The sequence below is a fragment of the Narcine bancroftii genome, chromosome 12, assembly GCF_036971445.1.
Source record: "Narcine bancroftii isolate sNarBan1 chromosome 12, sNarBan1.hap1, whole genome shotgun sequence".
In the NCBI taxonomy this organism is placed as follows: domain Eukaryota; kingdom Metazoa; phylum Chordata; class Chondrichthyes; order Torpediniformes; family Narcinidae; genus Narcine; species Narcine bancroftii.
The window spans coordinates 6,351,706-6,375,896 of NC_091480.1; the positions used below are offsets into that span (position 1 = coordinate 6,351,706).

The 24,191-nt window shown below is 45.1% G+C and overlaps 1 protein-coding gene across 1 annotated transcript in view; it reads left to right on the plus strand.

Annotated features, from left to right (window-relative positions):
• The window catches only part of daglb (diacylglycerol lipase, beta), a 52,293-nt gene extending 30,882 nt beyond the window's left edge, over positions 1–21,411 (plus strand). Inside the window, exons 7-15 of the mRNA XM_069906698.1 lie at positions 323–449; positions 3,064–3,147; positions 9,231–9,308; positions 10,982–11,056; positions 13,851–13,978; positions 14,856–14,924; positions 17,109–17,181; positions 18,691–18,944; positions 19,714–21,411. Of these exons, the coding sequence (XP_069762799.1) occupies positions 323–449; positions 3,064–3,147; positions 9,231–9,308; positions 10,982–11,056; positions 13,851–13,978; positions 14,856–14,924; positions 17,109–17,181; positions 18,691–18,944; positions 19,714–19,885 (1,060 nt within the window). The 3' untranslated portion in view covers positions 19,886–21,411. The remainder of the gene's footprint in view (positions 1–322; positions 450–3,063; positions 3,148–9,230; positions 9,309–10,981; positions 11,057–13,850; positions 13,979–14,855; positions 14,925–17,108; positions 17,182–18,690; positions 18,945–19,713) is intronic.
• The last annotated feature ends 2,780 nt before the right edge of the window (positions 21,412–24,191 follow it).

Here is a 24,191-nt window from a genome sequence, read left to right on the forward strand (position 1 = left end):
TATGAGCAGGAGGTTATGGGAGAACTTGGTAACATGTTGATTAGTTGGACTGACATCAGGACTAACAGGCCCATGGTGGGCCGAAGGGCCTGTCCTTGTGTTCCCACAGCTAGAGTACCATGTCTGGATTATACCATAACTCCGCCTGCCAATCTGAGTCTGTTCCTTGAAGTTTTTGTCAAGCAACAGAAAAGAACCTTTTATTCACTCCTCTGACTAAGCCCAGCCTTGTGGTGTGGGTTAGAGCAGGAGATCAGGGTGGGTTGGCGCTGCAGACATCCCACCAATCCATATCTCACTTGTCTCCCCCACCACCCACCAGCTGCAGGCACCAAGTTTTCGAGCACGACCTGGTCGGTAGGGATTGCCTGAACTGCAACTTCAGCTCCATGCTGCAGACGACGGGATTGCAGTACCAGGACTTCATTCATGTCAGCCTGCACAACAAGGTAAGGTCGATGCAGGAGGGGTACATTCGAGGGAAAGCCAACAGACATACTGGATGAACTCAGCCAGTCTTGTGTCGTGCATAGGAGGTAAAGATATATTACTGACGTTTCGGGCCTGAGCCCTTCCTCAAGGTGTAAGCAAAAAGCAGGCAGGAGCCAGAACAAAAAGGCCGGGGGTGGGGTAGAGCAACAGACTAAAGGTGTTAATTGGATATAATGGGAGGAGAGGAGAGAATTACTTTGGGTTCTGTGAAAGGAGACAGAGGGAAAAGGGAAGAGAGAGACAGAACTAGAGGGAAGGAGGCGGGAATGAAGATAAGAAGTCGATGTTAATGTTGTCCGGTTGGAGGGGGCCCAGTCAGAAGATGAGGTGTTGTTCCTCCATTTTGCGGGTGGTCTCAGTCTGGCAGAGCGTGAGACCATGGACAGACATATCAGCAAGGAAATGGGACAGGGTGTTGAAATGTGTGGCCACTGGGAGATCCACGCTATTGCGGCGGACAGAGTCTTTTCCGTTAACCCCCCAATCTTCATTTCATTGTCTCCTCCAGTTCAGCCTCTCTTCGCTTTTCCCTCTGTTTCCTTTCACAGAGCCAAAATCAATTCTCACCTCTCCTCTTATCATATTGAATTAACACCTCTTGTTGGTCTGGACTCCTCCCCCTCCATTCTTTCCCCTTTCTCTCCTACTTCTTTGTGCTTTTATCTTGAAGAAGGGCTCGGGCCTGAAATGTCGGTAATATATCTTTATCTCCCATGGACACTGAGACCGGCTGAGTTCCTCCAGCATTTCTGTTCATTTTTACCACATTCACAGTGTCTGCAGACTTCAGTGTTTTACTTCGTACACTCGAGGGGGGTCAGGAGAGCGACAGATAAGCCAAGAGAGAATCGCCAAGAGATCCTACAAATATGTTAAGGGCAGAAGAGTAACTAGGAAGAGAAGAGGGTTCCTTAAACCTTTAGACTCCAGCCATTTTTAATATATACTCCAGACTGAGTCCATGGGTAAACTACAGTATGACCTAGCTGGTGATTGGGTATAAAACCAGTCCCGGAAAAAGGTCTTATGGAATATATGCTCTTGTCGGTAGTCCCGGAAAACAGGGACACGGAGTCCAAAGGGTTAAAGATCAGTGTGGTCGACCATGTGGAACCGCAGGAGATGGTCCTCAATATTTCATGTCTGTATTTACATCAGAGAAAGACGTCAGGCTGCGTAACTCGAGGAAGTAAATGATGTCTCAGAGTCCATCTTACAAAAGAAGAGGTGCTGCCAAATGTTTAAGAAACATTTGGACGGATCCATGGATAGGTTTAGAGGGATATGGGGCAAACATAGGCAAATGGGAATGCTGAAGGTGGAATGATTTGGTGGCATGGGCCAAAAGGGGCTGTTTTTTTTATTAAAATTTAGACATACAGGCCATTTCACCCCACGAGCCCTTGCTAGCCAATTACACCCAATTAACCTTCAACCCCCCCCCCGGTATGTTTTGAACGATGGGAGGAAACCGGAGCTCTGGGGAAAACCCATACAGACACAGGGAGATCATACAAACTCCTTACAGACAGTGCAGGATTTGAACCCCAATCCCGATCACTATCACTGTAAGGCGTTTCCACTCTGTGTGACTCCGTGGGCAAGGCAGCATCTACGGAGAGAAGTGGGCAGTCCGTGTTTCTAGTCTTGGTAAAGGGATCTGACCAAAAACTGTGACTAAACCATAAGGTTTTCACTGTTTCTTTCATCATTGATGATAGATTAGGAAATACTCCTGGTTTGATCGATTAGCTCTCTGTATCCTTGATTCAAAGTTGATGCAGTAGCAGGTATGGTTAGTTCCCACCCTGCCTCTGGGAGAGGGAAGGTTGGCCACATTTGCTGAGTTCCATCTTGTAGAATTGTTGAGAATACGCCCACGTTATCAATGTTTATTGTGAAGGTGAGGTTGGGGATAGGGAGCTGCTGAATGAGGGAGGAATGTTGAAAGACTTGGACAGAGTAGATGTGGCAAAGTTGTTTCCCATGGTAGGGGAGTCTCGTCAAGAGGGCACCACTTTGGGATTGAAGAGTGCCTGTTTAAAACAGGGATGCGGAGGATTCTCTTTAGCCGGAGGGGTGAGTCTCTGGAATCTGCTGCCGCAGTGGCTGTGGAGGCCAAGTTGTTGGGTGTATTTAAGGCAGAGATTGATGGCTGCCTGAATAGTCAGGGTATTAATTATAAATTTAATTTTTATAAATGTAGACCTACAGCTGGTAACAGGCCCTTTTGGCCCATGAGCCCATTTCACCCAATTACACCCAATCACCTACGTTTCGAACAGTGGGAGGAAACTGGAGCCCCCCGGAGGAAACCCACACAGACTCAGGGGGAACGTACAAATTACAAACAGCGTGGGATTCGAACCCCGGTCCTGATCACTGGCGATGTAACAGCGTCGTGTTAACTGCTACTCTAATGGTGCTATTATGGGGTGAAGGCAGAGGAGTGTGGCTGAGTAGATCAGCCCATGATGGAATAGTGGAGCAGACTTGATGGGCTGAATGGCCAACTTCTGCCCCTATATTTTATGATTACAAATCACTCTTTATTTTTTGCCCCTGGTGCAGATTTACGAGATCCCGTTTTTTGTGGCGTTGGATCACAAGAAAAAGGCAGTGGTGGTGGCTGTGAGGGGAACACTTTCACTGGAGGTAAGTTCCCGGTGGCTTTTTATGCAGATTTGAAGACTGTGTTGTGCCGGTGGATGGATGAGATCTGACATCCAAGTACTTACTTGGTTACGTATGAACGTGATGCCTGCTGCAAAGCAGTGTTGGGCCTCCAAACCAAGTTGCCCAGAGTTGCTGTGTTCCTATCGGGGTGCAGTCTGCAGCAGCTTCCCCGGTCCGGTGTCAGAGCACAGGGTTGCATACTGCCACCAGAGGGCACTGCTACACCTCCTAGCCCTGCCATCTCATTGGCTGAGTGGTTTGGGATTTCATTTGACTGAAGTTGGCTCTGCCCTAAACTCCCATTCACATTTCAGGTAAAAGTAAAGGTTCCATTATTGTCACATACCGTAAGGCAGACAGTCGCCACTTTGTCCAGCCCCCCTCACTGAAACCTACAGCACCTGGTGTTCCCTTGTGGTCTCCCCTCCAAGATCAGCCAATCTCAGTCGTATTCAGACTGTCACATGTATCAAAGCTGCAGGGATTCTGGTTGTTTTGTGAGCAGACCAATTGTACATCTCATACATCGTACAAGTAAGATACAGTAAAGGAATGCAGATTCAGATTTTCTGATTTCAGATATTGGCTGATATTTCAGAAATTATGGACTGGAAGTGTCCATAAGGTCTCTTTTGCTGTTTATCAAATCCTGACTGATTGATTCCATCTATTTTATCTTCTTTATCAATTTGATCCATTTTCAGGTTATAAATTTAATTTTCATAAAAGTGAGATGTTTGTTTTGAACTCTTCCTGCTTTGTAGAATACACTGTTCCTTTTAAAATAGTTATAAAATCAATTTAACTATCTCAGTATTACCTTTACTAAGAAAATTAATCATTTGTTTAAAGAAAACTTTCTTACCTTAATGAATCATGTCAAGAAGTCCCCTCTTTCGATGACACTAATTGGATGCGTCGATATTATCGGGACGAATCTCCTACCTAAATGTTTACATTTTTCAAGCTGTACCTGTTTTTGTTCCCAAATCCTTTTTTGATTCTCTGGACTTTCTCATTTCTTCTTTTAAATGGAAAAATAAGAGCCCCCATCTTAAAAAAGTTTTCCTTCAAAATATTAAAAAGAACAGAGGCCTGGCACCACCTAACGTTAGGTTTATTACAGAGCAGCCATTATTAGATATGTTATTTTTTGGATCCATCATCAGGAACATCAAGATGGATTAATTTATAAATTAATCTACTAAAAAGTATTATTTTCTTTTGATACTTGGAGCACCGTTGCTTTTTTCGGCTTCCAAATTAACTGATAATTATATTATGTTGTCAGACATACATTAAGAATCTTGTTTCAATTCAGGAAACATTTTGGGACCCATAGATTCTTATTAATTAGTCCTATTTTAGGTCATTCCTTCTTCGGTTCAAGATATCGGTTACCTTCTATGGTCAAATTTAGGTATCCATTGCTTTTTAGATTTTTTTTATTGACCCAAATCTTACTTCTCTTGAACAATTATCCACCAAATTCTTGAATTCTTTATTTTTGAGGCTCCCTCAACACCTGGAACCTAATATGATCGGGAAGATTTATAATTTTAAACCTGATCACAAACATATGTTATCATTCCTTTATGAACCACTGCTAAGATCCAGGGGATGGTTCCTTGGACAGAATTAAAAAACTCTGGGAACAAGATTTTCAACAGTTATTTTCTGAAACTACATGGGTCTCTATTCTGAAGTCAGTGCATTCATCTTCTCTTTGTGCGCGACATTATTAGTTTAAGGCTGTACACCAGGTCACTGTTCCCAATTCTATTCTAATCTTTCTTCTAAATGTGACAAATGTATAACTGAAGAAGGTTTACATGTGTTCTGGTTATGTCTTCTCTTCCCAATTTTTGGGAAGGGGTATTTCATACCTTGTCTTTTGTTCTTTTTTAAAAAATTTTAAATTTTTCACACTATAAACCATATTGACCAAGATACATACAGACATTTTTTCTCTTGAATATATAGTGTCATTTTCTCCCCCTTTTCCCTCCTCCCTTCCCTCCCTCCCCCCCTTTCCCATTTATTTAAAGTTCAATCTATAAGATACATTAAACCCGTTAAACAATGCTGTCACTTTAATAAAAATAAACATGAAATTTTACTGAGTCAGTTCTTTTCGTTATCTTCTCCTTCTGTCACTCTAGGTGGTGGAAGTCCATGGTAGGATTTCTCTATTGTATTTCATGTATGGCTCCCATATTTGTTCGAATATTGTAATGTTATTTCTTAAATTATATGTTATTTTTTCTAATGGAATACATTTATTCATTTCTATATACCATTGTTGTATTCTCAAGGTATCTTCTAATTTCCAGGTTGACATAATACATTTTTTTTTGCTACAGCTAGGGCTATCATAACAAATCTTTTTTGTGCTCCATCCAAATCAAGTCCAAATTCTTTGTTTTTTATATTACTTAGGAGGAAGATCTCTGGGTTTTTTGGTATATTGCTTTTTGTGATTTTATTTAATATCTGGTTTAGATCTTCCCAAAATTTTTTCACTTTCTCACATGTCCAAATTGCATGAATTGTTGTTCCCGCAGAAATGAATAAATGTATTCCATTAGAAAAAATAACATATAATTTAAGAAATAATATTGAATATTTGAACAAATATGGGAGCCATACATGAAACACAATAGAGAAAACCTACCGGGGACATCTACCACCTAAATTAACGAAAGGAGAAGGAAATGAAAAGAATTGACTCAGTGGAATTTCTTGTTTATTTTTATTGAATGACAACAATGTGTCTTAGATTTTGTACTTTAAATGAATGGGGGGGGGAGGTAGGGAGGGTGGGATGGGAGGAAGGGGGGGGAGAAAATGACACTATATATTTGAAAAGGAAAATGTATGTATCTTGGTCAGTGTGGTTTATGGTGTGAAAAATAAAAAATTAAATTAAAAAAAAAAAATTGTTGTTCCCATTTCCTTTTTACAGCGAAAACATCTGTCTGATACTGTTGGGTCCCATTTATTTAACTTTTGAGGTGTGATGTATAGCCTGTGTATCCAGTTATATTGTATCATACATAACCTCGTATTTATTATATTTCTCATAGTTCCTTTCTTCCCTTTCTTTCCCTTCTTAGTTTTTTACTTATACTCTATTTACTATATATATAGTTTGTTGTCATTTTTGTTCTTGTTACATCTCTTCATCTCTCTGTTTTGTAGTTGTTCTGCAAATTTTCGTGCTTCTTCCGGATCTGAAAATAGTTTGCTTTGCTGCCCCGGGATAACTATTTTAAGTACCGCTGGGTATTTTAACATAAATTTATAACCTTTTTTCCATCGGGTCATTTTTGCTGCATTGAACTCCTTTCTCTTCTTCAGGAGTTCAAAACTTGTATCTGGATAGAAAAAAAAATTTTGACCTTTGTATTCCAGTGGTTTTTTGTCTTCTCTTATTTTTTTCATTGCCTTCTCCAATATATTTTCTCTTGTTGTATATCTTAGGAATTTTACTAAAATGGATCTTGGTTTTTGTTGTGGCTGTGGTTTAGGGGTTAATGTTCTATGTGCCCTTTCTATTTCCATTTCTTCCTGTAATTCTGGCCTTCCTAGGACCCTGGGGATCCATTCTTTTATAAATTCTCTCATATTCTTGCCTTCTTCATCTTCCTTAAGGCCCACTATCTTTATATTGTTTCTTCTATTATAATTTTCCATTATATCTATCTTCTGAGCTAACAGCTCCTGTGTCTCTTTAACTTTTTTATCAGATTCTTCTAATTTCTTTTTTAAATCCTCTACTTCCATTTCTATGGCTGTTTCTCATTCTTCCACCTTGTCTACTCTTTTTCCTATATCTGTCATGATCATCTCTCATCTATTCACTTTTTCTTCTGTACTTTTTATTTCACTGAATTCTTGTGTCTGCCATTCTTTTACTGTTTCCATATATTTTTTTAAAAAATATCCATGTACTTGCCCTTCCCTTCATCTTCCATTTCTCTGTGTTCTCCCTCCTCTTCTTCTGAGTCCACTCCAGGATCTGTGTCGTTTACCTCTGTCTCTTCTGGTTTTCTTGTTGGGTTGTTTATTTTGTTGGGTATTTTTGGTCTTCTTATTTTTATTAGAAGTGTCTTGGTCTTCTTCCTCTGGGTTGGACATCTGTTGTTTCTTTGATTTCCTATTTTTATTCTCTTCCTTCTTGTTCCCGTTATTTTCTGTTTTCCTGTTGAGAGTCTTGCTGTCGTGTTATACTTGGCTGTTTCGGCTGTGGAGATTCACTCCTCAGCTGGTCCCCCCTCCCGTCGGTGTTGTTTTTGTCTTGTGCATCGCGCACGCGCAGTTGCGCACTTTTGTTTGGCTCCATGAGCCATCTTTGTAGTCCTGAGTTTGGGGTTTCCACTGACCTCAGGGAGCGGGCTTCTCTCTCCACGGCGGGCTTCCTCGTACTGGTAAGGCCTTCACCTTCCTCTTCCGACGTCCTTCCTTCTTCTTTTCTTCCCGTTGTTTTTGGTTTTTCTTTCTTTGCTGCCATTTTCTCCACACTTTCACTTTCAATTTGTTATGGTTTCTGTGTTAGTGACTTTGTTTTTTCTCTACCTTTTTTTACTTTTCTGGAGAGGGCTGGTATTTTCTTACCGGTCACTACTCCATCATGTGACTTCCCCCCTTGTCTTTCGTTCTTAACGTTACTTTGACTGCAAACCTTTCTCTTGCTCATTTTTGAATAAGAGGGCCAGCAGGTCTGATATTGACTGCTTCACAATCCTGTGGAGTTGCCCTCACCTCCCTTATTGCTAGAAGGGCCACGTTAATGAGATGGAAAGATGCTGCCTCTCCCATTCACACTCAGTATGATGGCATGTCTGACTTCGGGAAAAAATTAAGATGATCCACGACTGAAAGGAATCTAAATTTTGTTTCCTTGTGGGGTTCATTTCTTAATTATTTTCAAAATTTATAAGCTTAGTTTACTTTTGGTTTGTTTTTTTTGACCCCAGTGATTACCTTCCTTTTAATTATATGCTAGTTTCAGCCAGTCGTCTCCGAAGGGAGGGGGTTGACAATTAGAATTTTAAAAAAGAAAAAAAAGATTTTCTGATTTCAGATTGATTGTCCAAGTACATGCTTGACTTCGCATCCCACCCTGAGATTCCTTTTCCTGTGGGCCAGGCAGAGTAACATAAGTCACAGTAACAGGCCCTTTCATCCCATGGGCCCGTGTTACCCAATTACACTCCGTTGACCTACACTCCAGTACGCTTTGATCGGTGGGAGGAAACCAGAGCCCCTGGGGAAAACCCACACAGACATGGGGAGAACGTGCAAACTCCTTACAGACAATGTGGGATTCGAACCCTGGACCCGATCGTTGGCACTGTCACGGTGTTGTGCCACCCCTGGACTTATTTATAGTCCAAAAAAATACTGAACACAATGTACATGTAAACAAATAAAGAAATGTAAACAACTGTAATACAGAGAGAAAAAAACAATCAAGTGCAAGAGTCCTTAAATGAATCCCCTGTTGAGAGGAGTCTGATGGTGGAGGGGGTGCAGCTGTTCCTGAACCTGGTGGGACGAGTCTTGTGGCACCGACACCTCCTTCCTTATGGTAGCAGTGAGAACAAAGCCATGTGCTGGGTGGTGTGGATCCTTGATCATTGCTGCTGCTCTCCGACTCCTCTCGACAAGAAAGGGGTGAGGTGAGTCTGGTGGGGTGGGGTGAACCTTTTAATAATACTTGGCTGCCTTTCCAAGGGACCGACAGTTATAGATGGAGTCGTTGGAGAGGAGGGTGTGTGGGAGCAGTTTGAAAATAAGCCCAGGAGGTTTAAAGTTATGAAGCTCAGAGAAGTGAGGACCAAAATAAAGGACTCGAGCTCCTCCCTTAAACGATGTTAACTCTGGGTAGACTTGATGGAGACCAGTGCTTTCCCGACCAGGGAAGGTATTTGCCAGTGAGCTGTTGGAGGAGCAGAAGCAGCTGGAAATGTTCTCCATTCCCACCCTTGGGAGCTGAGTGTACTCTTGTTTCCAGAGAGCTTGTGTTCCATGTCTGCTCTGTTTTCTTTAACCTGTAGGATGCCCTGACGGACATGTGTGTCAACTGTGAGGCATTGGACGTCAGCGGGTTGACGGGAGAATGTTTGGCACACAAGGTAAGTGTTATACTGGTGGACTGATGTCAATAATCAGGCTGATGTGGCAAATTAATAAGTTAGACATACAGCACAGTAACCGGCCCTTCCATCCCATGAGCCTGGGCCACTCAGATACACCCATGCAATCAATTAACTGGTTATTACTAAACTAATAAAGACCAGACTTAGAAGGTTGCTGACTCTCGGGGTAACAGCAACCAGTGCTGGACACCAGCGCGAGAGAACAGCTCCCTCCCCGCCCCCCCCCCACCCCCATCCTGTGTGGAGAAGGGGTTCCTTGGACCCTCTAGTGTAGGGGATCACAGCAGCAGAACAGTGCAGGACTCTGGGCCCACACCAAACTGCAGGAATGGGGCTCGTGGGAACTAGGGTTTGGGACCTGAATCGGTAAGGATACCAAGCAGAGTTCCTGGAAGTTCTCGGGCGCTGACAGCTTCCTATTCATATCAGGGAGCAAGGGGATGGAGGGAACAGCCCTGGATGGCTGGAGCTCAAGTTCACCACTGGAGTGGACAGGAGGCTGCGTGGTTACACAGGTTCTGGGAGCACAGGGGGTCAATGGCATGGTGGGAGATGGCAGTGGGACCCATGGACGCTCTGTCTCTGATGGGATCTCTTGCTTCTCCTGGTGGCAGCATAGGCTGAGTGCGGCTCTACCAAGCTAACAAATGTGGAAATTGTGAACCTTGGGGGAAACATAATGAAACTCCCTGCCACAGAAGGTTGTTGAGGCCAATTCATGTGGCTTTATTGACTGAAGCAGGTCAAACGTTATGGAGGGAAAGCAGGAATGAGGGTCTGAGGTATCCAGCTGTGATCGTGTTGAAGGTAGCAGCAGATTCAAGGGGCTGATTGGCCTTGTCCTTTTGATGATCTTTGAATGATTTGATGACATTGACAGCTTATGGCTCTAAATTAGAACACGTGCTCAGTGCCATTGAGGCAGATTGAACCGTGATCTCTGGCGCCTGACTGCGTAGGATTTGCATGAAGGGTTCTGCGTGGTCAATAGTGTATCTCCAGCATGTTTCTGTGTGATGCTTTTACCACATCAATGCCTCGTGATTTTTTTTTTAAACCCTATCAGGTCTCCCCTCGTCCTCCAACGCTCCGGAGAAAACAGCCCAAGTTTGTCCAGCCTCTAATCCCCTCTCATCTGGGCAACGCCCTGGGAAACCTGTACCCTTTCCAAAATCTCCACATCCTTCCTGTAACTGGAGGGCCAAAATAAAGTGTAGGGAAGGGCACTTGAAAGCTGAGTCTGTGGGGCGGAGGCCTGCGTAATGCGAGCCTGGGCAAAAGGGACTTGGCAGTGGTTGGAAGTGAAAGGTTACGCGTTAATCACAGCACAGGATGTCAGCGTCTCTGCCAAGGCCACAGCTAATTGTCCATCCGTGTTGGCCTTGAACTGAGTGATTGCTCGGTCTGGAGTATACATAGGGCCAGATTTCCTTTGTCAGAGGAGCAGATGTTTTTTTTTGTGTAACAATCCAGTGGTTTCATAGTTCACTCTCTCTCAGACAAATTAAATTAACCAATTGCCATTGTGGGATTTGAACCGGCCTCCCTGAATCAGCAGCCTGGATAATCAATCACCGTGTGGTGTATTGCAGTGACCAGCAGGTCACGGAACCTGCCGTTAACTAAACCTCCAAAACCATGTCTTCCAGGGTATTTTGCAGGCAGCGATGTACATTTACCAGAAGCTCATGGACAACGGAATTTTAAACCAAGCAACTGCTCTCGTGAGTCTGTCAATCACCATGTTTGGCATTTGCCCTCAGCTAATTTATCCTCACAATAGCTTGAAACATGTAATCAGAGGTTAATTTAATTTAGGCAAATAGCACAGTAACGGGCCCTTTCGGCCCATGAGCCCGTGCCGCCCAATTTACAGCCAATTGACCTACAATCCAGTACATTTTGAAAGTCGGATGAAACCCACGCAAATGTGGGGCGATCATACGAACTCCTTACAGACAGCGTGGGATTTGAACCTTGGTCCTAGTTGCTAATGCTGTAACAGTGTTGGACTAACGCCTACGCCAACTGTGCTGCCCTGTTTAGTTCACTTTTATTTTTAAAACCTAGCATAGGAACAGGCCCTTCGGCCCACCATGACTGTGCTGGCTAATGCGAAATTAATCGTCTGCAGTTTGCACATGGTCCATGCTCCGCTATTCCTTGTGTCTTGTCTCGAACAGCCATTCTCAACCTTTACTTAGTTATTGTTCCTTCGGATTCTGCCCCCTTCTCTGTGAAGCCGCTGTTTAGTTAGTATCTTCCGCACTTCCCTCCCACACAAAAAAAAATACGAGGTGAAATGAAAACAAAGCTTTTACTTGAATGGGCTGTGGCTCCTGTTGAGAATGGCTGATTGAAAACTCGTCAGCATTATTCTTGCATCTTATGCCATAATTATTCCTGGTCGCCTAATCCTGGCACCTACCCTCACCTGAAATGCATGTCCTCAACATGACATTTTGGGAAAAAGATTCCGACTGCGCCGCATCAAACTCCCCTCGTGACATATAAACTTCTATCAGGCTCACCTCCGCCTCCACTGTGTTCATTTTTTTTATAGGTCAGCACAACAAGGGCCAAAGGGCCTGAACTGTGTAGTGTTCTATGAGAGAGACTGTGGCCCCAGCTCTCCAGATATTTATCGTCTACTCCTTACAAGAAGGAACCCTGGTTAGAACCACATTTTGTCGGATTGTGTATCATGTCCCTTTGTTATGAATTTTTATCTAATTTGTCTTCAATGCAGAGGCATTGAAGTTATTTGGCCCACTGTGGCTGGGCTAGCACCTTGAGACAACTCACCAGTTTATTCTACATCCTTGTTCCTTCCCCACAGTCCTGTAGCTTTCAGGTATTAAAAAATGCCTTTTAAAGTTACACCCATTTCCTTTTGGAGATCGCATTGGATCTTAGTAACCAGGTGGATTAAAAAGGAATTATTTTCTCTTCTGTGGTTTCTCAAGGAATTTAGCTGAAATCTCAGAGCTCTGGTTACCATCTCCCCTGGTGGTGACTAACAAGAGAAACCACCTCTAATCGTATCCCTTTAAACAATCGGTAAATCAATCAATCCTTCCTTGAGTCCCCTTTGTTATAAGTCCTCCTTGTGAGATTTGTTTCCCTGGATTAATTAAGTGTAATTAACTCAGTTCCTTTGCAGAGAGCTTCCTGGAATTTCATTGAGGGAATTTTCCCTCAACAAGTTGGAGTTAGTCTCTACATTTCTGTACTGAAGGATGCATTGAATGCTAAAGGATTCATACTGTCAGGTCAGCAACAACCAAAGGTACAAGCCCGACAGTATCTTGTCCTTGTAGTGTTAACTTGGCTGCTGTGGGAAGGGAGTTGAATGTTTGTTAGAGGCACATAGCGGAAACAGGCCATTTGGCCCAACTCACTGTACTGGCCAAAATGCCAGTCTAAGCTTTGCCTGCATTCGGCTTGTTTCCCTCTAAACCTTTCCTGTCATGTTACCACGCAAAGCTTTGAGAATGTTATACCTGTTTCTACTCCTCCCTCTGCAAGCTCATTCCGCATGTCCACCAACTCTCCCCTCAGATCACTGTACGTCAAGAAACTGGGTGCAGACTGGGGGACTGCTTTTCTGAGCACCTTCGCTCTGTCCGTGTCACTAGTGGGGATTTCCCAGTGGCCAACCACTTTATTTCTATGCCCCACTCCAAGCTGACAATGTCTGTCCATGATCTTGTGTACTGTCAAACCAAGACCACCCATAAACTGGATTTTCTGTCGGGCCCCCTCCAACCAGATGGAATTAACATCGATGTCTCTGGTTTCTGCTAACCTCCTCTTTGTTCTCCCTCTCTTCCCCTTTCCTCTATCTCCTTTCCTCCTACACCACCCCCTTCCCTCTCCATTCACAGAGCCACCCCCCCCCCTTGCTGCTTATCCAACTATTACCTCGCCTGCGGGACTGTGGTCTCCCCTTGCCCTTCCCCATTTACCCCCACCCTCATCATTTTGTTCGGTCACCAGCTTGCATTTTGTTTATATTTTTATCTTTGCTGTTTAAAGGACACTTTGACCTGCTTCGTTTCTCCAGCATCTTATTCCATTTCAACTTTTATGTTTTACTCCTGTGAAGTATTTCCTTTGTTTTAAAATGATGCCCCTTGAATTTGAACATCCGTAGACTCGGGAAATGATGGTGACTCTCTACCCTCTCTATATCCCTCCTGGTTTTGCATGCCTCTATCAGCTCAACCCTCTGGCCTCCCTCACTCCCACCCATTAACATAACTTGAGCCCTCTCGTTCCCACTCTTGGTGTGTCCTGTGGTCACCCAACCCAAGCCGTGATTAAACGGAAACTGTTCTCAACATTCCCAGATGGATGTGACAGGATGTAAGTCCACCATCCTCCCCTCGAATGGGATCCTGAGCCACTTTGAACAGCAGCAGAGGACTGTTGGGGACGGTGCAAGATCCTCGTAGGGCAGAGTGTAGGTTTGGTAATTCACTGTGACTGTGCGCAGTAAGCTGTCTCTCTCCACAGGAATACAATTTGATCGTGACTGGCCACAGCCTGGGGGCAGGAGCTGCCGCCATCTTAGCCATAAAGCTTCACGAGTCCTACCCTGGGCTGCGCTGCTATGCCTTCTCTCCGCCAGGAGGATTGCTGAGGTGAGGCACTAACCAACCACAGGCCACATTTTTGTTTCGGAGACATTGCATGGTAACATGCCCTTCTAGTGCTCAACCCCGCACTGCTCAAATGCATTTACCGCAGCGTCTTTGGAACATGGGAGGAAACCGGAGCACCCGGGGAAACCCACACATACCTAACTCCTTACACACAGCGCAGGATACAAACCCGGGTTGTTAGCGCAGGAACAGGGTCATGCTAAACCTCTACATGAACCATGCTGCCCATATGCTTGCTTCAGGTGGAAGCTTTTGTAATTTTTAAATTTAGAACGTGCAGCAAAATAACAGACCCTTCAGCACACAACCCCTCCATACCCCACATACATGGACCTCTCTACTCTTAAGTATTGGAATTGAATCCACATCCACCACCTCTGCTGGCAGCTTGTTCCACTCCTTGAATGAAGATATCCCCCCTTGTGTTCTCCTTAACATTTCACCTTTCACCCTTAACCCATGACCCCTCATTCTTCTCTCACCTAACCTCAGTGGAACAACCCTGCTTGCATTTTCTCTGTCTTTACCCTTTATAATTTTGAACACATCCGTCAAAACTCCCTTCGTGTTCTTCCACTCAAGGGAATAAAATCCAGTGGCCCAAATGACAAACGTTGCGGCTTTTCCCAGATGCTGCTTTGCCCCACTAAGTATGAGTGTAGGGTGGGAGGGACTGGACACCTTCAGCCACTGGCAGTCCCTGTCTCTGCCTTGGCAATCGCTCCCTTCTCTTCATCTCGACCAGTTTCCTCCTGAAATCAGTCTCATCACTGGGTTTGCTTTCTAAGGTGAGGGCCTAGCAGCAGATTCAGTCACTGCCTCCGTTGTAACTGAGAAACCTCATTTTGTTTTGCAGCAAGGCTCTGGCGGACTACAGCAAAGGATTTATCTTGTCTATCGTCCTGGGTCAAGACCTCATTCCAAGGTCAGTGCGCAATTTACGGATGATATGAAAGTTGGACAAGTTGTGAAGCGAGCTGAAAGTTACAAGAGGATATAGACAGGATGCAGAGTTGGGAGGAAAAGTGGCAGATGGAATTCAATCCGGATAAGTGTGAGGTGATGCATTTTGGAAGGTCAAATCAGGAGTCTGAGTTAACAGTGTGGAGGAACAGAGGCACCTTGGGGTCCAAATCCATCCATCTCTCAAGGTTGCCACACAGAAGACATATGCATTGTTGGACTTCATTAATTGGGGAATGAGTTCAAGAGTCAAGAGAAAAACATGAAAGTCTTCAAATGCTGTGATTGTAGTTAAAATCACAGAAATGCTGGAGGATCTCTGCCGGTCTCACAGCGTCCACAGGAGGTAAAGATATATTACCGAAGTTTCAGGCCTGAGTCCTTCTTCAAGGGATAAGCAGGATCTTAGAAAGTCTTAGAATTCAGACAATGCCGGTTGGGAGAGGAATCCAGACCAACAAAACCGGATAAGGGATGAGGTGAGAATTTATCATTTTTGTGCGAAAGGAAATGGAAGGGAGAGACATAGCTGGGGGAAGGTGATGGGGGGAGAGTAATGAAAGCCAGAGAGGTCCATGTTAGTGCCATCTGGTTGGAGGGGGCCCAGACAGAAGATAAGATGTTGTTCCTCCAATTTACGGCTGGTCTCAGTCTTGCAGTACATGAGACCAAGGACAACCATGTTGGAGAATTGAAATGGATGCCCTCTAGGTGATCCACTCTATTATGGTGGACAAAGATGAGGTGCTCCAACAAAGCAACTCCCAGTCTGTGTCTAGTCTTTCCGATGTAGAGGAGACCACAGCGGGAGCACTGGATGCATTAGATGACCCCTGCAGATTCACAGGTGAAATGTTGCTTCACTTGGAAGGACTGTCTGGGACACCGAATGGTGCTGAGGGTGGAGGTTGTGGGTGCAAGTGGAGTATCTCCTGCAATTACAGGGGTATGATTTGTGGGGAGGGAGGAGTGGATAAGAGGGTCACAGAAAGAGCAGTCCCTGCAGAAGGCAGGGAGGAGAGGGGAATGTGTGTGTCTAGTGGTGGGCTCACGTAGTAGGTGGTGGAGGAGGATGTGTTGGATGCGAGGGCTGGTGGGGTGGTAGGTGAAAACAAGAGGAATCCTGTCCTTGTTGTGCATGGGGACAGAGGGGGATCAAGGCAGATGTGCGGTTAATGGAAAATATACGGGTGAGTGAGGGAAAGTCACATGGTTTGACAAGGTGGGAAGAGGTGTAGTCAAGATAGCTGTGGAAGTTGGTGGGTTTATAGAAGATGTCTGTCAAGAGTTTGTTGAGAGACAGAGAGATCAAGGAAAGGGAGAATGTGGCTAGAGATGGACCAAATGAATTTGAGGTCGGGATGGAAGTCGGCAGCGAAATGGATGAAGTCAACGAGCTCATCATGGGTACATGAGACAGCACCAAAGAAGTCATCGATGTTGCAAGGAAGAGTGGATGGACCCTGCCTGTGTAGGCTTGTAGCCTGGATTTCTCCATGTAGCCAACAAAAAGGCAGGCATAGCTGGGGCTCATGCATGTACCCATGGCCACCCCTTTAACCTGAAGAAAGTGGCCATGTTGCAATTCTGCAAATTTCTCGTGAGACCTTACTTACTGTGTTCAGTTCTGGTCGCCCGATTATATGGGGAAGCTATAGAGAGAGTGCGGAAGAGATTTACCAGGATGTTGCCTCATTTGGAAAAGGTTAGCAGAACTGGGACTTTTCTCTTTGGAGCGAAGAAGGATAAGAGGAGACTTAATAGAGATCTACAAGATTCTGGGAGGCATAGTTAAGATGGACGGCCAGCACCAGGGGACATTTGTTGAAAGTGAAGGGAGGGAAGTTTAGGGGAGACATCCGGGATATTTTTTTACAGAGTTGTGGGTGTCTGGAATGCGTTACCAGGGATGGTACTGGAGGCTGGAACATCAGGGCATTCAAGAGGCACATGGATGAAAAGAAATAGTGTTATGGGTGGGGAGGGTTTAGTATTTTTTTTGGTTGGAGTATGTTGGCATGACCTTGTGGGCCGAAGGGCCACTACTGAACTGTTCTGTGTTCTCACCCTGACAAGCTGTGGCTCTGCTTTCTGCTTGGATGCTCCCGTCACTGTCCAATGCTTACTTGAACCTCCTCATTTCCAGGCTGAGCCTCCGTAATATTGAGGACTTGAAGAGGCGGATAATCCGGATTGTGTCTCACTGCACCCGACCAAAGGTACTGTGACATTTGCATGATACCCTTCCTCTCCTCCCGAGTGCACATGTCCTTGATTTGCTCCAAGGGTCATACAAACCTCCCCCAATATATCCAACAGTTTGTGTCTGCATGGATTCCCTCGGCTGCTCCGGTTTCCTCCCACATTCCAAAGACCTGTGGCTCAGTGGTAAATTGGCTACTCTAAGTTGCCATCTGGTTGAAGGTGAGAGTAGAATCTGGGGGAAAGGGGGGAGTTGATGGGAATGTGTGGAGAGTCCAATGGTGTTAATGCAGAATTAGTTTAAATTAAATTTAAACATACAGCACAGTAACAGGCCTTTTTGGTCCTTGAGCCCGTGCCGCCAAATTATGCCCAATTAACTAAATGCCCTCCCCCCCCCCAAGTACATTTTGAATGGTTGGAGGAAACCAGAGCCCCCGGGAAAACCCCACACAGACACGGGGAGAAGGTACAAACTCCTTCAGACAGCGCGGGATTCAAACCCCGGTCCTGATCACTGGAGCTGTAAAGGCCTTGCAAAGACCACTATCCCAACTCTGTCAGCTGAATGGCCTGTTTCTATTCTGTACCTCTCTCTCTCCATTTTTCCATGTGAGTAGGTGTTCTCAATTTTCACCGGAAGCTGCGACTCAATTACTTGGTAGTGAGGCCCATTGAATCATTACACTGGTAAACAGAATGATTCTGAGCAGGAAGGCTCAGTCCCTCCCACCTGAAGCAGCTCTTCAGCTAGTCCTGCTCTCCTCTCCCTCACATTGACCTTCACACTTGGGTGGGGGGGGGGGGGTGCAGCCACTGTCACGAGTAAACCGTGTAAAGTCTGCAGACACTGAGGTTGAAGTAAAATACGACGCTGGTGAAACTTACCAGGTCAGTGTCCTTTCTACAGCAACAATAAAGATACAGAACCAACGTTTCGGGCTTGAGCCCTTCATCAAGTTATGGGGAAATTGTCAGCAGGTACCATATCCTCAGGTGGTCCAGATTTCTGGACTTTTACTCATGGGTCTGATCAAGGCAGGAGAGAAACTGTCCTTGAATATGAAGCTGCCTGATCTCACCCCTTGTGATCTTCCTGATTGGGGGTGAAGAGACTGTGGTTGGGGTGGGATGTGTCGGCTGCTTTTCCAAGGCAGCAGGAGGGAGTGCGAAGGGAGGATTTGCGGTCACAATCCCCTGCAGTATTGGGTGGAGCAGGTGATGCACTTGTAGAGGCACCATGCCAAATTTCCTAAGGGGCTTCAGGAAGTCGAGGCACTTTCATAGTTATAGATGTGGGTGCACCAGGACAGGACACTGTAGAAGTTCATTCACAGGGTCTGTCTCTTATCTCCACCTCAGCACCATCAACAAGGACCAGGGAGTGAGCTCTTCTCCTCCTCCGCAAGTCTCTGACCAGCCTGGTTGTCTTACCGACATTTGGAGAAAGCATCGTGATCCCAACCTCCATCTCCCCCCACCTGCCCTCCTGCTGTATTGACCATTGCCTTGATCTTTCCCTGCAGTATCAGATCCTGGTGCAGGGCTGTTGGTACGAGTTGTTTGGCGGTGATCCAGGCAGCTTGCCCATTGAGCTGGGCGAAGAGCAGAGCGCAAATCTGCACCAGCCCATCCTGGCAGAGCAGAACCTGAGGGGCTGTCAGTCAGATTCTAGCGGCAGCACTTCCGATTCCTCCCCCATCAGCTCTCCTTTCAAAGGACCTCCCCTCTTCCTGCCAGGAAGGATCATTCACCTCGTGGAGGACCGCAGCGAGGGATGGTGAGTTGCAGTTTCTGCTTTCGTCAGTACCACTGTGTGAGATTGTTGAAGGTTCAGAGGGGCTGGGGCGGGCAGGAGCTTAGCTCTCCCTACACTGCTGGCCTTCATTAGGGTCAGGTTTAGTGATGCCCCTACACCGCTCGCTGGCCCTTGCTATGGTCAGTTTTAGTGAAGTACCTACTGGCCCATCAGAAGGTTTTGGTGTCTCCTAAAAGGATTTTCCAAAGTATTAAAGCTACGAGACAAATGTGTCTCCCATTTAGTTAGTGCACCTAAGTTCAGTTGTTCCTGTGTTCTAAAACTATGGAGTTATGATTAGTCAATACTCCAACACATGAACCCAAGATTGGAGTGTTGGGCAGTGTCTATGGAGGGAGATGGCCCATCAGCGATTGGAGTTGGGGCCCTTTATCAAGAAAGGGGAAAGGATCCGGTGGATGGCCAAGACGTTATCACCCAGAGATAGGGAGACTTTGGGTCTATGGCCAGGATTAGATAGATGTTCCTTTTCGGTTTGGTCCAACCATTTATTTCTCTCACAGATTCACTTGTGGGGTAGGATGCTGTCCAATGCAAACAAATCGGCTGAGAGTCGATGGACAGAAAGATCAGCATGGAAGTGGTGGGCCACTGCCTGTCCACTTTGGGGTATCTTGAGGTCTTGGGAGTAAATGGAATATTTAAAATATTTGTGTTTCCCTGCCCTGAAGATTGGTGACCTTGCAGTGGATTAACTGAATGTTATATGGTCTCATCTCCTCCTTTCCAGCCTGTGCTTCTCCAAGGCGAAGTACCACGCGGTGTGGCGCGATGCCTCTTTCTTCAGGAGAATCCTCATCAGCCCCAAGATGATCACCAATCACATGCCGGACCTGCTGTTGGACGTCCTGAAAGAGCTGAATCAAGAGGCTCCTGGGCCCAGTGAGACCCTCCCAGGCTAGCTAACACCTGTGCGTGGTGGGAGAGGGCTGGAAAGCTGAGAGGTGTCACAGGCTGCTGCCATGTCTGTGCCCCTTCTATGGATTCCTGCAGGTGGGTTTTGATCTTATCTGGACTTTTTATCTTAATTCACCTTGAGACCTTGGAGAGTTGATGCACAAGATGGAGAAGTAAAGCATGAACCTCTGCAGACACCATGGTTGAAGTAAAAATGCGATGCTGGAGAAACCCAGCAGGTTAAATAGTGGACTTTATATTGCACATATACATCACCAACATTTTGGGATTGAGCCCTTCATCAAAGGTATGAGCCAAATGAAGCAAGTGTCTGAACAAAATTGCCCGAAACATTGGTTCTGTATTTTTGCAATATAAAATCCACTGACCTGCTGGGTTTCTCCAGCATCGTGTTTTTACTTCAACCATGTGTCTGCAGACGTTCACATTTTACTTTTCTCAGTGGTTTGTGTGTGTACACAGCTTTCAGCCCCAACACTCAGTACTCCCTGCCTGTTTTGGCCAACGTTCCCCATGTGGCATTCTCCCAGTGAAGGGGTCCAGTGTTGGGTACCCCACTGACATAGTTCATTCAGAGCCTAGAACCTGAGGAGATTCCTGGCTTTGGCTCACTGTTGGCAATGGAGGTGGGAGGCAGTGTCTGCAGATGGTTGGATCCCTGCACAGCACACCAGTGCCTTTGGTTGCTGGAGATACAAGACAATTATTTGGACAGTTGTGGCAACTTCAAGCTTGACAGTTACTGTAAAAGCAGTCTGTGTGACAGCTGTCAACACGAGCCCCAATGGAAACTTTTATCTCCCACAGTCAGTTTACTTTTGTATCTGTCATAATGGTAATTAGGGAAAGGTTTAGCACTTTGGCCAATTGTTGCCCTGATTTATTAGACACAAAGTTTGGAAATTGACAAGGAGATGCCATTTGGTTTAGCAAGGGGCTGCCTGGGAGCAGATAGAGGTGGCCGGTGGTATGGGTTTGGGCGAAGCAGATCTGCTGGGCCTCTCAGTCCAGTAGACTGAATCTAATGTTACAGAAAGCTCTGGCAGCCAGCCTTCGAAGGTGGTGTCTGACGAGAAGCTGGTGGCCAGTTGCTTTGTGGTCACTTTGCACGCATATTTTTATTGCTGGTTAACTGCTCTGCAGATCTCTGCCGCTCTATTTTGCTTTTAGATTGCTCGTTCCCTCATGTCACCACTGAGTGGTGCTGGCTTTCGTTCAGCTTCTGTGCATGGGACATCCCACCTCTGATGCGAGCTGTCTCTGTAAGATCAAGGGTCTCCTGATTGCCAAAAAGCATTAAGTATTGATCTTGTATTCCTATTTACATTTAAAATAAATAATTTGCTTCCAAGTTGTTAGAGCCCAAGCAAATGAAACAAGTGAAAAGGATTTCCAATCATTGATTGCTGAAGATGTGTGGGCCATTGTAAATATTCAAAGTGTAATGTTGGTTCTATGCACCATTTCCAGCTAATGTACAAAATAAAAGTTTCTAAACTTTGTTTCTTAAGCAGATCGATTTGTTCTTGGGTTTATTGCACCTGTGAGCTGTCCTCCTCAACTCAGCCTGACAGGGACTCAACAACAGCCACAGCAAACCTTTAGAGCTGCAGGAGAGGCACATTTCAGGTGAATGGGCTTAGTTCCGCTCCCCCCAACCCCCCCCCCCCCACATTAGATAGGGGAGTCTAAAACCAAAAACATAAAATGAATAGATAAGGTTGAAGTTGGAAAATAGTTTCCACTGGCAGGTGGGACCAGGGGATATAGTGGTGGCACAGTTAGCGCGACGCTGTTACAGTGTCACCTGTAAGGAGTTTTATGTTCTCCCTGAGTCTGCATGGGTTTCCTCCCACCCTTCAAAACAAAACGTGTTCCGGAGTTGTAGGTTAATTGGGTGGCACATGGGCTGAAAGGGTCTGTTACCTGTCTAAATATCCAAATTTAATACAAGGTTCAGCAGCATTGATTTAGGACAGAGATGAGATCCAAGATCAGGTGAATCTGGGGAATTAAGAGTGATGGAGAAAAGCCAGTTACATAAAGCCAGCCATGGTGGAGAAGGTTTGAGGGGCCAGGTGGTATTAGAGAGCAAAAATGAAGGGGAAGGATTTTAAAGAGACCTGAGGGGACAGTTTCGAGGTAAATGGGGCAAGCCTCAAAAAAATCCAGTGGTCAATGTATAGAATCTGGACTCTATGTAATGTTCCTTGGGATTACTTGACAAAGCAATGGAAGTAATTTAGAACCTGAAATAACATTTTCTCCCATCATTTCTACTCGAACAGTTCAGAATGGACAGTTGTACAGATAACCATTGTTCCACTACATCCCTCAAACACCAACCCCAGCACAGAAGAGTAATAACTCACCTGAGACCATTTACCCTGTTCATCAACACTTCAGAAGGGACATTGAGCCACTGTAAAATCCCCTTGAATGTTGAACACTTTTTACCTGTGGATCCTGGTAATTAAAGTTGCTACTGGAACACAAGGGAAGAGTAATTTGGGTGGATTTTTAAAATGATTGTTACCTGGTCTGGAAAGGCCACAACATCGTCCATGATAACTGACCAGCCACCAAAGGACATTCCCAAACTGTGACCAAATTAAGCACAAAGGTATAAAACAGTGGTTCCCAATCTTTTCTCCTCACTTTAAATAATCCCAGAGGATGCCATAGGTGCTCTGTGGATAGTAAGGGATTACTTCCCTTACTATCCACAGTGGAAAAAAGGTTGAGAACCACTAATATAAAACAAAGTTCCTGACAATGGTCACACCCCTAAATCACAGCTGTTGCTGTTCGTCACACCAACCAGTCAGTCAAATTGCCACTTCATCACCCCTTTAGCTAACAAGTTCATGAAGCCCACACCGACCGTCTTACATAATTACAGCACGGAAACAGGCCATTAGGCCCTTCTAGTCTGCACCGAACCAAACACCCCTTTCTAGTCCCACCTCCCTGCACAATGCCCATAACCCTCCATCTTCTTCTCATCCATAGACCTGTCCAACCTTTTCTTAAATAATACAATTGACTCTGCCGCCACTATTTCTCCCGGAAGCTCATTCCACACGGCTACCACTCTCTGAGTAAAGAAGTTCCTCCTCATGTTACCTCTAAACCTCTGCCCCTTAATTCTTAACTCATGTCCTCTTGTTTTAATCTTTCCTCCTCTGTCTATCCCTTTCATAATCTTAAATACTTCTATCAAATCCCCTCTCAACCTTCTACGCTCCAAAGAATAAAGACCTAATCTGTCCAATCTCTCCCTATACTCTAGATACTTAAACCCAGGTAACATTCTGGTAAACCTTCTCTGCACTCTCTCCACTCTGTTTATATCCTTCCTATAATTAGGCGACCAGAACTGCACACAGAACTCCAAATTAGGCCGCACCAACGTCTTATACAATCTCAACATCACCTCCCAACTCCTATATTCCATGCAATGATTGATAAAGGCCAGCATACAAAAAGCCTTCTTCACCACCCTATTCACGTGAGTTTCTACCTTCAGGGAACGATGTACCGTCACTCCTAAATCTTTCTGCTCTTCTGTATTCATCAATGCTCTCCCATTTACCACGTATGTCCTATTCTGATTCTTCTTACCAAAACGAAGCACCTCACACTTATCAGCATTAAATTCCATTTGCCATTTTTCAGCCCACTTTTCTAAGCAGCCCAAATCCCTCTGCAATCCTTGAAAACCTTCTTCATTATCCACTATTCCACCTATCTTAGTATCGTCTGCATATTTACTAATCCAATTCACCACCCCATCATCTAGATCATTAATGTATATAACGAACAACAATGGGCCCAATACAGATCCTTGAGGCACACCACTGGTCACCGGCCTCCAACCTGACAGACAATTCCACTACCACTCTCTGGCCTCTCCCTTTCAGCCAATGTTCAATCCATTTGACCATCTTAAAATTTATACCTAAAGACTGCACCTTCCTAACTAACCTTCCATGTGGTACCTTATCGAAGGCCTTACTGAAGTCCATATAGACAACATCCACTGCGCTACCCTCATCCACATTCCTAGTCACCTCTTCAAAAAATTCAATCAGATTGGTCAAACATGACCTTCCTCCCACAAATCCATGTTGAGTGCTCCTGATCAGACCCTGTCTATCCAGATGTTTATAAGTACTATCTCTAAGAATTTTCTCCATTAATTTACCTACCACAGACATCAAACTTACAGGCCGATAGTTGCCAGGCTTCCTCCCTGAACCCTTTTTAAATAACGGAACCACATGCGCA